General features: G+C 37.7%; 1 protein-coding gene across 1 annotated transcript in view; it reads left to right on the forward strand.

The window, feature by feature from the left end:
* Window positions 1-11,880, forward strand: part of EGLN1 (egl-9 family hypoxia-inducible factor 1) — a gene marked incomplete at its 5' end in the record, with an annotated part of 36,334 nt that extends 24,454 nt beyond the window's left edge. Inside the window, 4 exons of the mRNA XM_014950493.1 lie at window positions 3,326-3,445; window positions 5,636-5,772; window positions 6,994-7,061; window positions 9,178-11,880. Coding sequence (XP_014805979.1) covers window positions 3,326-3,445; window positions 5,636-5,772; window positions 6,994-7,061; window positions 9,178-9,242 — 390 coding nt within the window. The remainder of the gene's footprint in view (window positions 1-3,325; window positions 3,446-5,635; window positions 5,773-6,993; window positions 7,062-9,177) is intronic.
* Between the last annotated feature and the right edge of the window lie 210 nt (window positions 11,881-12,090).

The following is a 12,090-nucleotide window of genomic DNA, read 5'->3' on the forward strand; positions in this document are numbered from 1 at the left end:
TAGCCTAAACTGCTAAGGAATTTTGGACATTCTGGTCTCAAATGTCTGGCTTTTTTGGCTGTGCTTAACAGTTTTTCGTTTTGTTTTGTTTTTAAAAAAAAGCTGCAACCCCAACATTTTCTCTTTGCCTGACATACATATATTTTGTTAGCTTATGTATAGTGTAAAATGGTAAAACAACAAAACTATGTGACTTCATTATATATGTGGGTCACTGTTTTGTCCTTTCCATGTGAGTAATCTTGCAGTGCATGACAGTTTAACACGAACTAGCCTTGTATTGTTTCACAAATCAATATATTTCCCATGCCCTGTAAATTGTTACATTTTGTGACTTTCCTTATCATAGTTAAATTGGGGAGAGAGAATTGCCACTCTAACTGGCAAAAGCAATGTATATTATGCTACACGGGCTGATGGGTGAATTTGTTTGCTTTCCAGTTTGCCGCTAAAGGCTGAGTCATTCTTACTGTTATAACAAATACATATTAGATAAGTTATCGCAGCGAAACTGTTTCTCGTCTCTTGCAGTTAATGATAGCAGAAGCTTTCTGAGACTGAAGTAAAAAAACAGGGGCTTTTTTGTACATTGGCAGTATTTTAGACTCAAATGATTGTTCGAAACGCTTCTCACATGGAATTTGAATATGGCTGCTCTTTATATTAAATTGGTGACAACTGGCATTTCCCCAGACTTTCCAGAAAGTGTTACTGGTCCTCTTTTTATTCAGCAACATTGATGTTAAAGATTCTTTTCTTGATTTCCCTTCAGCAAAGAGAACAAGTACCCACTTCAGCACCTTATAAAGGAAACTATGGCAATAGGATGCAAATTTATGCTTCTCTAACTGCAAAATTATCTTTTTGAGGAACAGATGGCAACCAAGTATGCCCTTGAAAAAAAACTCTGTATTGGCCAAAGAGACCTGGGAACTGTCCTAAACTCTCAATGCTAGGTTTTTTAGCTCAGTGAAAGGTATTTTGGTGATTTACATACATGAAGACCTTTTCATACCCAAGTCTATCCTGGAATCATTTTAGCGAGAATTGGCATTGCTCTAGCTACTCAGTCTCAACATTTTCTTCATACTGAATGAGCTTTAGTAAATGTTTCATGTAGATGTTGAGCAACAACTAACTTTGGGGTTTAACTTACGTGGTACTTCTCAGCAAAACCACTTAAATTATAATTTTCCTGTTTTTAGGAATGATAAAGGATTGGATCTGGATTTCTCTTAGCACTGTTCATGCTCTGTGAGAACTTGATAGGGTTTAAGTGGTACATGGGCCTTTTTTCAAGAGGGTTGGTTTTCAGTGGGAACCAAATATCTTCCTCTTCCAGCCCAGCTTTGCTTTTGTTTTGTTCCTTTTTTCTCTGTAAGAAAGGAAATTACAGAACCCTTATTGCATTATTTGGTATCTTTAACTCACTGTTTTGATTTTTGTGGGTTTATCTTCCTGCAGCAAAACTGATAAGTAATGACTTTGCCAAATATTGTCACATTACTTGGTACGTGTAATATGTTTACAGAACTTGAGACCTGTAATGATGACTACAGTGTGATTACAATAGACAGATTGAGAGGCTGAAGTGCCTAATCTCAAAATTACAAGTGTATTTTAATTTTGTAGTTTTGAGTACTTTTCATGCAGCATGGTCACTTACATCTTGTGTGAGTGACATTTGTCTTAATTTTTAGGGTTTTTTTCTAGTCACAGTGCTATTTGGCAAATACTGTATTCTCATTTCTGCCTAGAAGGAGCTACCAAAAATTGCTGCTTCTGATAGTAGAGTATGTATAGAAATAAAGATTTAAAATGTTTGCTGCTATAGCAAAGTCCATCTGCTTATATGTGATACACATATCTTACTGATTGAACTGCAAGTATTTTATTTCTCAGCCTGCTTAAAGCATTTTCTTGCAAACAGGGCAAACTGTGGAAAGCTTTATTTGTTAGCATTTAAAAAAAGGGGAGGAAAAGTTAAAATCATCAGCGTAAAGCAGAAAACACACTGAAAAAGTTGATTTGACATACTTCTAATCTGATGGGTTACATTTTCACAGTAAACACTTTATTTGGAAAACTTTTTTATATTTTATGTAAATGAGGTGAAATTCTAACATAACAAACCTAAACCTAGACAGGATTGATTGTGTTTAAAAGTTTTGGTTTGTTTTTTAAACAGCAAGGGTTGAGGTTAGTAATGTAGTGGGTAGTTGGTAGAAACTAATTGTTTTGCTTTTCTTTTAAATTCATGTTACAACTCTTTGCAGAAGCATATATACGATATATGTTTTGCTGTATATTGTCACTGCAGACATCTGAGTGCTGGGGTGGCAGTGGGTGGCTTGGCCTGGAAAACTTTGTTCTGATTTCTTTTGAAACCCTGAAATCATTACTGTTTCCAGCAAATGCGTATATGTGGGGATGTGCTGTACAACAAACTGGCCATGCAAACTGATAGCTAATCAAGCTAATCAGACCGTCCTTGGCTAGCAAGATGGCCAGTTCGTTTCACATGCACATCCGCGTGCCTGTGGACTCAAAACCCAAACCACTGTCTGGTGGTCTTTCAAGTCAGCTGAACTAAGTGCAGCATGAAAAGTAAAATACACTACTGTACTGGGAATCGTTTGATGTCAGAAGGTTATTGCAGATTGCTGTTCCGTGTCTGTTTTCGATTTCTCACTTCTTGACTAAAAAGGATGTTTTTGTTACACATGTAGGCTTGTTTCAACAAAGGTTCAAAGACCTCCTATGTACAGGACAAAACACAAGCCCAAGAATGCACTTGGAGTGACTGAGTTAGATGGGCTAATGATCTTGTCTAAAAAGTCTCCTCAAAATAAAGTTTGACACTGCATTTTGAAGAGGAATTGTTTGCGTTGGAAACACAGGGGGGAGGGGGGACAAAAAGACAAAAAAGCTGTCTGTGAACTTGAGTCTGGAAAAAACAGTATTGTTATCACAAGGGGAGCACACGCGAGTTATACACGACATTTTTCCTCTCTTGTATTTCATTCACGGGAGGGAAGTCTGAAGAATTAGTCACAACACGGGAGCAGCCCCACCTTCCATACCTTAATTAACAGTGTTCCTCTCCATGTGTTTCATGCCATTGTGGCGGACATCTGTTTATGTTCAAAACCAGGTTTTAACTAGAAAGAAAACACAGATTAAAAAAACCTCTTTTCCCATTATTTCTAACTTAATTTTTCTGTTGCTTATGTATGAATTACTTAAGAATTAATACAGATAAAATGTAGACGTTTTCCCCAAACACAGATACAATTAACTATCCTGTTTGATTCTTTGACTCTAGGCTATGGTGGCTTGTTATCCAGGCAATGGGACAGGATATGTGCGCCATGTTGATAATCCAAATGGAGACGGAAGATGTGTTACGTGTATATATTATCTTAATAAAGACTGGGATGCCAAGGTATGCAATAACTTCTTTCTATAGCCTTTTTTTCCTTACATATACTTGCTAGTGCACCTTTGCTACAAGTCATTGTTCATGTCCTTATTTCTGTGCCTTGGTTGTGTTTGTACATGAACTGTGTTTATCCTTTGCCCCACTGATACTGCAGTTAGTGAGAGCAGATAGAGATGGGGCATTTATTTTCAAGGTAGTAAATGATGCCAGCAGAACCTCTTTGACATTGAGACTGAATGAAAGTTACGTGTTTTTCATGTATGTTTCTTAATTATACCTATAAGTATCTGCTAGCATCCAAGTTTCATGAATATCTAATTATGCAACTGATCATTTTGAGTTTTTCTTCTTATATTCATGTTGAATCTTCAGTTTACTGTTTGTGCAACTAGATGACTTAATTGAGTATGCTTATAAAAAGAGGGATACCGTAGCTTGGGAGCAGTTTCAAATAAGCCAAGTGTTATGGCTATTGTTGTATTACTACAGTTCAGAGCAGCACAAGTCTTTGTATCATTGTAGATACAGCGTGTAGAATGGATAAGGATTTATAACGCAGTTCAAGTGATCTAAGAATTTACTACAAATAACTCGCAACTTTCTGTAGATGTAGTGACTGATAAAGTAACTTTAATAAGGATTATTAGTAGATTTGAAGAATGGATGTAGGTAACTTGCTGTATTGAAAGCATGAGAGAATAATGCAAAGGTATCTTTGTTCCTTGATTGCCGTGCAGTTAGATAGGGAGAAGTTTCTTCTCATTGTACATGAAAAAAAGATAAAACTACTGATAATTCTATCATACTTAGAAAGTAGCATGTGAAAGAACATGTAAGCACTCAATTTCTGTGAATTGGATGCATCAGGTATGGATAACACAGGTTGCAGCTGGGAGCTTTTTCCTTTTTTTTTTTTTCCTGCTTTTTCTTGAGTGCTATCCATTTTTTATAAGAGCTGGATGAGACAATGAGACTGATAACATAAAGGCATGAAACTGGTAGATCAGAAAGCTGAGTCAGAAATGGATGCACTTGAAGTTTTCTATTTCTGACTGGCTTCTTGAAATGTCACGTTTGATCTTTCAGTTAAAGAATAAATAATTAGCTTTTTTTTGCCATGATGGCATCTTCTCATGTAAGTGCACTGGTTGTTCAGAACACCTTACAATGCAGGTTTGGGGCATTTTGGTTGATTTACTGTTTCTCTCCTGGAAAAAAAAAAAAGCATAGACTGTATATATCATAGATTGAATACAAGAGTGTAGAAGTCAAGGCAATTGCATTTTCACAATAACTGAGAAAAATTTACTGGCTGGATATTTAACTTACAAACAAAGGTTTATTAAATGTCCTGAAAAATCTATTTTTAATTACAAATTAATATATTACCAAGTATATTGGTTAGCAAAGAAAGAAGTTCAAACTTTCTTTGTCACTCCTTGTTTACTGATTTAGATCACAATTAAAAATGAGTGATTTCTATCAATTTACCTTGTTAGTACTTGCATTGTTGCGACATTCCCATGAAGGCATACGGTGGCCATCTATAGTTAGATTTAACAACATGAGTACCATCAGTAAGGAGAAGTTAATGTGACTTAAAAATCATTAACCACACCTACTTGTGCTGAGTTCTAGACATGCATAGATAGGTCCAACTGTTTTTTCAAAGCTTGGAAGAGATCTAAATTGACCAGGAATAATACAGACTCAGGTTTTAGTTTGAAGTTTCTTAGTCTTTCCTCATCTTAATTACAGAAATAGGACATAAACCTGTGCTACTGCTAAAAGAAACAGTATCTTTAATGGGAAAGGGTGAAATTCGGATGTGAATATAATGTTTCTCTCATCTGTATTGGCACGGTTTTAGCTGCCTATTAGTCTTGTCCATTTTTTGCAAGTAGGTAAAGCAACTAAAAAACAACAAATCTAAACCCACAGTTTTTTACTTGAACATGAATGAGGCTTCATGTTTGCTAGCATTCACTGAGTAATTGCTGAAAAATGTGTAGAATGTTTTGTTAAATGAAATATATCAACAGAAAAGACGTAGATTCATAATTTCTGTAGCATCTGATATAAGCTTTTATTTCAGTTCCAAGTAGCTGAAATATTTCCAGATGTGATATTCAGTACTTTTAAATACAGTGAGACATTGTTTTCAAGCACTGGTTTTAAATATTTAATTTGTAGGTAAGTGGAGGCATCCTTCGAATATTTCCAGAAGGTAAAGCCCAATTTGCTGATATTGAACCCAAATTTGATAGACTGCTATTCTTCTGGTCTGATCGCCGCAACCCTCATGAAGTACAGCCAGCATTTGCTACAAGGTAGGACTAATGGACTCTATATTGCCTGATGCCTTTTTTAATTAAAAAAATGAGTGAATTCTCTTGAGAAATGAGTGACACTATGAATTATGACCTGATCCTAGATTTTCCCGTGTAGAGTTCCAGTTAAACTATGACAAGAAGGGATTATTTTTTTCCCTTCGCTTTGTCCTTAGCACCTTACTGTGTTAGGGAAAGAGTGACTGGGTACTTACCTCCTCTTTTTGATGAGGCAGAGGGAGTTGTTAGAAGACAGTCATGTTCACTATCCTTTCTTTATTCTAGGGGTGTCTTAGTTTAGTTTGGGAATTGGGAGAGGGCTGTGGGGAAGAAATGACCATTGATACACAGATCTTTTCTTTCTCTGGAGTATTAGAGGAGTTGCTCCCAATCTGAGTCACAGAAGGAACTTGATAGCTCCTTTGTCCCTCGCTGTAGGGCAGTGGATGATGCTAAAGGTACCTGCATTCGCTGTCCCCACATCTTGAGTAGCGTTTCCAAGTAGCGTCAGTAGGTAAATTATTGGAGCCCTTGATCCAAACTTCCTGTTCCCATGTCGCAACACGTTTGGATTGCCAGAGCACTGAACATTGGCTGGAGCTGAGAGATAACACAAGTACCTTTGCAAGAAGTAACTTGAAACTGCCATAGGCATGTCCTCTTGCAGCCTTTTGGGAGGCTGTACCGCTCTCCCCTCCCCCTTTGTGCTCCAAGCAGAGTCAGAGGGTGAAGTGCCATTTACTAAAGCTCCTTAATGTCTTTTCTCAATAGCTGGCATTTCATATTTAAGTCCTCTACTGGCAGTGGAAAACTGGAGGAGCTGTGTAAGAAGAGGTAGTTAATTTTCCCTTATGGCAAACATCCAAAAAAAAGAGATTCTTGCAGTGTGGCAGTGATGGACTTGAATGACCAAGTAAAAGATGAGAGCAAGGTGATATGGACAGAGACTATTACAGGTTCTGGGCAAGAACTGTAATAGCAACTCATCAGGAAAAATAAGTGTAAACTTACAGCATCAGTGTCACCTTTCAGTGACTGTTCAGACAATGCCTACTGATAGGAAAAAGAACAAAACAAACCTGCTTGCTTTGTCCTTGATGAAATGTTTTTTTTCTGTCAGACTGCAGAAGTACCATCTTGTTTAGGTTGTGTTTTATGTCAAGTGCTTCGCTGTTTTTGTTGTTTATAGTTCAGGAGTTCTTTTTCCATCCGTTTCCCTAGGTACGCAATAACAGTGTGGTATTTTGATGCAGATGAAAGAGCACGAGCTAAAGTAAAATATCTAACAGGTAATCTCTTGTTAATACCTTCTGTGTTGTGCTTTTGGGTTTTTTTTGAAGTCTAACTAAGTAGTCCAACCTCACCTCCTTGGCACACGCTGTGCACAAAAATGGGGAGAAAAAAACAGCATAACTCAGAGAGCCAGGTTTGACAGGGAAGGTGACCCAGTGGTTGAGCTGCTGGGCAGTGACTTGGGAAATCCAGGTCAGTGCCTTGTCCGGCTCACGCTTCCTCCCTGAGACCTGAGGCCGCTCAATATTTTTATATGGGGGGTGCAGCTTCTCTCCCTAGTAGGTGTGGAGGGTAAATAGAGCAGAGACCGTGAGGCACTGCAGAACTGAGAGCCCTGGAAATTGATTTGATCAGATATAGTGATTCCACAAGTGACTGCAACTTAACTGGACTAGAAAATCTCTCTATCAGAAAAACAAAAGCCTAAAATTAAAATCTGGAATCAAAGCATGGAGCTACTTCCTCCACTTCCAGTTCCACATATCTAGCATCTGTTTTCCTTTTCTGGCTTCTCCCTCAAGAGGAAGTTGATCTAATTTTCCTGTTCAAATTAGTATTATAAGGAGAAATGGTCTAGGACTTCTGTCATGCTTGTAATTGCCATCACGAATTTGTGTTCGTTACAGTAGTTTAAAAATAAACCAAAGTCAGGTATTACTGCAGGTGCACATGTGCACTGGGCCATTTTCTCCACGGTTTCATCAAGAGCTCTGAAACCGATGATGCTGAAGGGATGGGCTATCATTTCCAAGTGAGATTCCTCACCGGTAGGCACCTGGAGCTCCTGAGAAGCCCCAGAGCTATGTGAGAGCTGCAGCTGAGTTCAGCCCCCCTTGGTGCAGCCGTGAGTCTGTGCGTTTGGGGAGCGGGAAGCGCGACGCAGCTCTTGCCTGGCTCCTGAAGAAAGTGTGGGGAGTCCCTCAGCCCCGGCTGGGCAGGCTGTCCTGTCCCACTGCTGGGTGACTTCCCAGGCGGTCAGGAATGCCGGATGACGCCCGCCTGGTCTCTGCAGGAAGCCTGTCTGTCTGTCTGTCCGTAAGGCGGGCTTGGCGTCACAGGCACATGACGGCGCAGCTCCTGGGGCCGGCCTGGCCGGATCAGAGCTGTTGTGGTCGTCTCCAGCAGTTTTGGCTGCTGCTGGTTCAGAGAGAGCACAGGGAAGCCATCCAGCTGGGCTTGTGTCTGCAGGGGAGGTGCTGCCCCCCCGCTGCCCCCCCACTGCCCCCCCCTTCCCGGGGTCCCCCTGATCTGCAGGCGCTTAAGGAGGGAAGGCTGGGTTGGAGGCGTTGTTTAAATTTTGGTATCACTTTGCCCTGTAATTGATTTATGTTTTCATATTATTGTGATTCCAGTTTACTTACCCATCAAAATCGCATTCTTTGCTCTTTATCTGCAGCAAGAATTGTGCAAGATGCACTTTATTTTCCATTGATACTATAATATACAATTATATAATAAAATACCATAAAGTAGAAAACTCTTCATTCTTGGCTTAGTGTAATTCTAACGGAAGCCATGCAGAGTATGTGTGAATATTTCTTGAATATGAGACACCGTGTCTGTTAACGTTTTGAAAGTTAAGCTTTTTGGGGGTATCTGAGGGTCAGTTTTCAGAGTAAAGGACAGAAAAGGTATAGGTTTTGTTTTGTTTATTTTTTAGCAGCAAGTCAAATGGAACATTGCATTTTAAAAATCCCTCAGAAATTCTTTACAAAGGTAAACATCCAGAAACTCTGGATATTTTGATCCAGAAAAATGGACAATGTCCTCAAGTTCTCACTTGACTGTTCTTAGAGCTTACCTTTGCTTGTAAAGGCTGAAATGATGAATTTCAAAACTGCACATGTGATGTGAAGTATCCAGTTTTCTACTTAGGGCAGCCAAATAAATGCCAGCTTTCAGAGATGATGAGTAACCACAGCTCATTAACTTTACAGAGCACAGGATACAGAGCATATATACAGAAATAGTGTATCTTGCTAGATCATATGTACTAGACAATTTTCAAAGTATTGTCTTAAAAGTAATCTGGATAGTGAAGTAGCAATTCTGTAGACTGTACTTTGATAAATGCTGAAAAATAATACCAATTTCCTTTTCCTATTTCTGCAGGTGAAAAAGGTGTGAGGGTTGAACTTAATAAACCTTCTGACTCAGTTGGGAAAGACGTTTTATAAGCCTTTGATTTAGCAACTCCCCTTGCTATTCTCCCTGATAAATCTTGATGCTATCTATTAACTTTTGAATGTGAATAACAAGATAAAGGAAAATCAACAACAAAACAACATTTTAATAAAGAAGCAAACAGTGTTTCAATGTTGCATCAAATAGAAGATTCTTTGACTGCTGAAGCATTGTACTATGTGATTGTGACTCCAGGCCTGTGACTGCTTATGTGAAGAAGATAAGCAATCAGTAAGAAACAGCATATGCATCTGGACATAAATAAGTGCCCTACATAGAATTTGTTCATCCTTATATTTTGCCAGACCTGTCATCCAGCTGAATCCAATTCATCTCTCCTTTTTTTATATGGTAAAAGTTTGAATTTTGGGTAATTTTTGTATGACCAGGTACAGTTTATCAAAATTGAGTCTTAAAAAAAAGAAGAAAAACTGAAAAAAAAAGAAAAAAATTTTCAGTATTCTCCAAAATAACATGGATCTATTTTTGTAAAACTGTTGATACTGTTCTCCTCTGCCATGAAAGACCTAATTTAATGTAAGGGTTGCCAGTAACTGATAATCACTTTAATTTTCTTTACACCTTAAGTCAGAAAAGGAGCACTTTAATTACCAGCTAAGAACCTGATTGTTTTATATCATATCTCACACTAATCTTAACTTTTAAAGATTGCTGCTGTATTGTTTTTTTGACTATGTCCTCTTGAACCTTATTAACAGAAGCAAATCAGTATCTCGCTATTAGTAACATTCAGTTTGTGGTTTTGTATGGAAGTTTCTGTCTCTGTTTTGTTTATTTTTGGTTTGGTTTTTGGGTTTTTTTTTTTGGTTTGTTTGTTTAAGTGACTGGCACTAAGTGAACTTGACACTATCGGTTGCTGTCATTGGCTTTGGGGACCTGGTAAATACCATCAAGTTACAAAAATATACAAGGGCTTTCCTAGGCTATTAGAGGTACCCAGAACCTCCTTATGTACTTGACGGGAAATTTTGAGCTTTCTCCCTTTTCTAAAGAATACTTGCCACCCCCCTTTCCTTTGTATATAAGTTAATAGAATATCTAAAATTCACATTATTTTTTTTTTTTCATTTCCTTTTCAAATGTTGGTGTCCCAAGCAGTCTGTAAATTGACACCTTGATCTATTATATAGTATCAAGGAGATGGTCAGCACACTGAAGCTGAAGTGCATCACTGTAGGCTCCTTGTGCAATACATCTTTAGGTTTTCACTGTGCTGAAGGATTTCCCCAAAAAGGCACTGCCCTTTGATCAATACTGAGGTATATATTTAGTAAGAAAACTTTTATTTTCTTTGACATTGTTTTCATTTTGTCAAGGAAATGGGACATCACAGAATAAAAGTGAAATGTGCAGAAACTTTGATATTCTTATTTTTAAGAAATGGATGGTTTGGACACTGATTTATTTTTTTTCCTCCTTTTTCTTTTTTTTTTTTTTTTTTTTTCCTGAGCTTTAAAAGCTTGAGAAAACAAAAACAAACCTATAAAAGACAGCATTCATATTTACAGGAGTTTGGGGGTTGATCAGCTTACCCACTGCAGTTTTCTATCTGTCCCTTATTTCCTTACTTAGCCAAAACAATGTGAGTGTACAGAAATATTTCTGTATATATTACAACTTGTGACAATTTTAGCATCTGTATAGTTTGTATTCAATTAGAGACCTTTTCTATGGAAAGCTCAGTAATTTTTTATTAAAAAGATTACTATTGTTCATGTAAAACATGAAAAAGCTAATTGTTTAGTAACAAACTGACAGAAAGGGGAAAAAATTCAGTATCGGTATATCATTTAGGAGAACCAACAGAAATCCCAGTTTTGTTTTGATTTCGCTTTTCCTTTTTTTAGCAAGTTCTTGCCCTTTACAGTTCTCTTCCTCTTTCCTCTTTTCTTCCCAGAAAAACAGACAGGATACCTTTACTGTAAGTGCCTCTGCCAACCTGGCCAAGGAGTGCAAATCTTCATTACTGTCTGGTCTGCAGTGCATTTAGGCTACCAGTGAAACAAGCAAAAAAGCCACCTCTTCCACTTCATCTTCTTTAGTTCTACTTTAACAGAGGTTTGGTTGGTTTTGTTTTAGAAATGTAAGCATAAGCCTTTAAACTCATTTCAGTCCCTCTGTAATTCAAACTTCTGCAGTTACACGGCATATCAAATTCTAATCACACTGTAGGTTTGTGCTTGCCAGACAGGTTTTAAAAAGTGCTTAATTTTTTCACTCCATGTAAGTCATTACAATAGGGTCAACAAATCAGGTCAGCCATTTCTTCCATGTCCTTTAGAAACTGTTCATTTCATGTCGGTTGAATATTCAGTCTTGAGCATCACCAAGCAGGTCGTTGTTTTAAAACTATTTTTTAAACTGTCTTATGATCTGTACGTGTCTAGTCCTGGTTAAAGATAAAGCTTCATAATGCTATTTTTATTCATGATGTTAGCCAGCTGTAAAATATGAGACCTTTATCTATAGCAGGCAAAGAAATTCAGGATTCATTTACAGGTTGCCTATAAAGTTGTGTAATTTGAAAAGCAGTGTTCATTATGAGAGAGCTCTCAAGTTGCTTGTAAAGCTAATCTAATTAAAAAAGATGATGTATAAAGGTTCTTGAAACTGTGGTTATTTGTAATTTATGTAACTTTAAAACTGCTTTTAGCAGCTAATTTATAAATGACCTCTGACAAAGGGGGCATATGGATTTTTGGTGGGTTTTGGGGGTTTTCTTGTTTTGTTGTGGGGTTTTGGGGGGGTTTTGGTTTTGTTTGTGGGGTTTTTGTTGTTTTTTTTTTTTAAAGTCAGAGCTGTTTCTGGTCTGGAGAAGGG

This window comes from Calidris pugnax, unplaced genomic scaffold (assembly GCF_001431845.1).
Source record: "Calidris pugnax isolate Ruff unplaced genomic scaffold, ASM143184v1 scaffold24, whole genome shotgun sequence".
In the NCBI taxonomy this organism is placed as follows: Eukaryota; Metazoa; Chordata; class Aves; order Charadriiformes; family Scolopacidae; genus Calidris; species Calidris pugnax.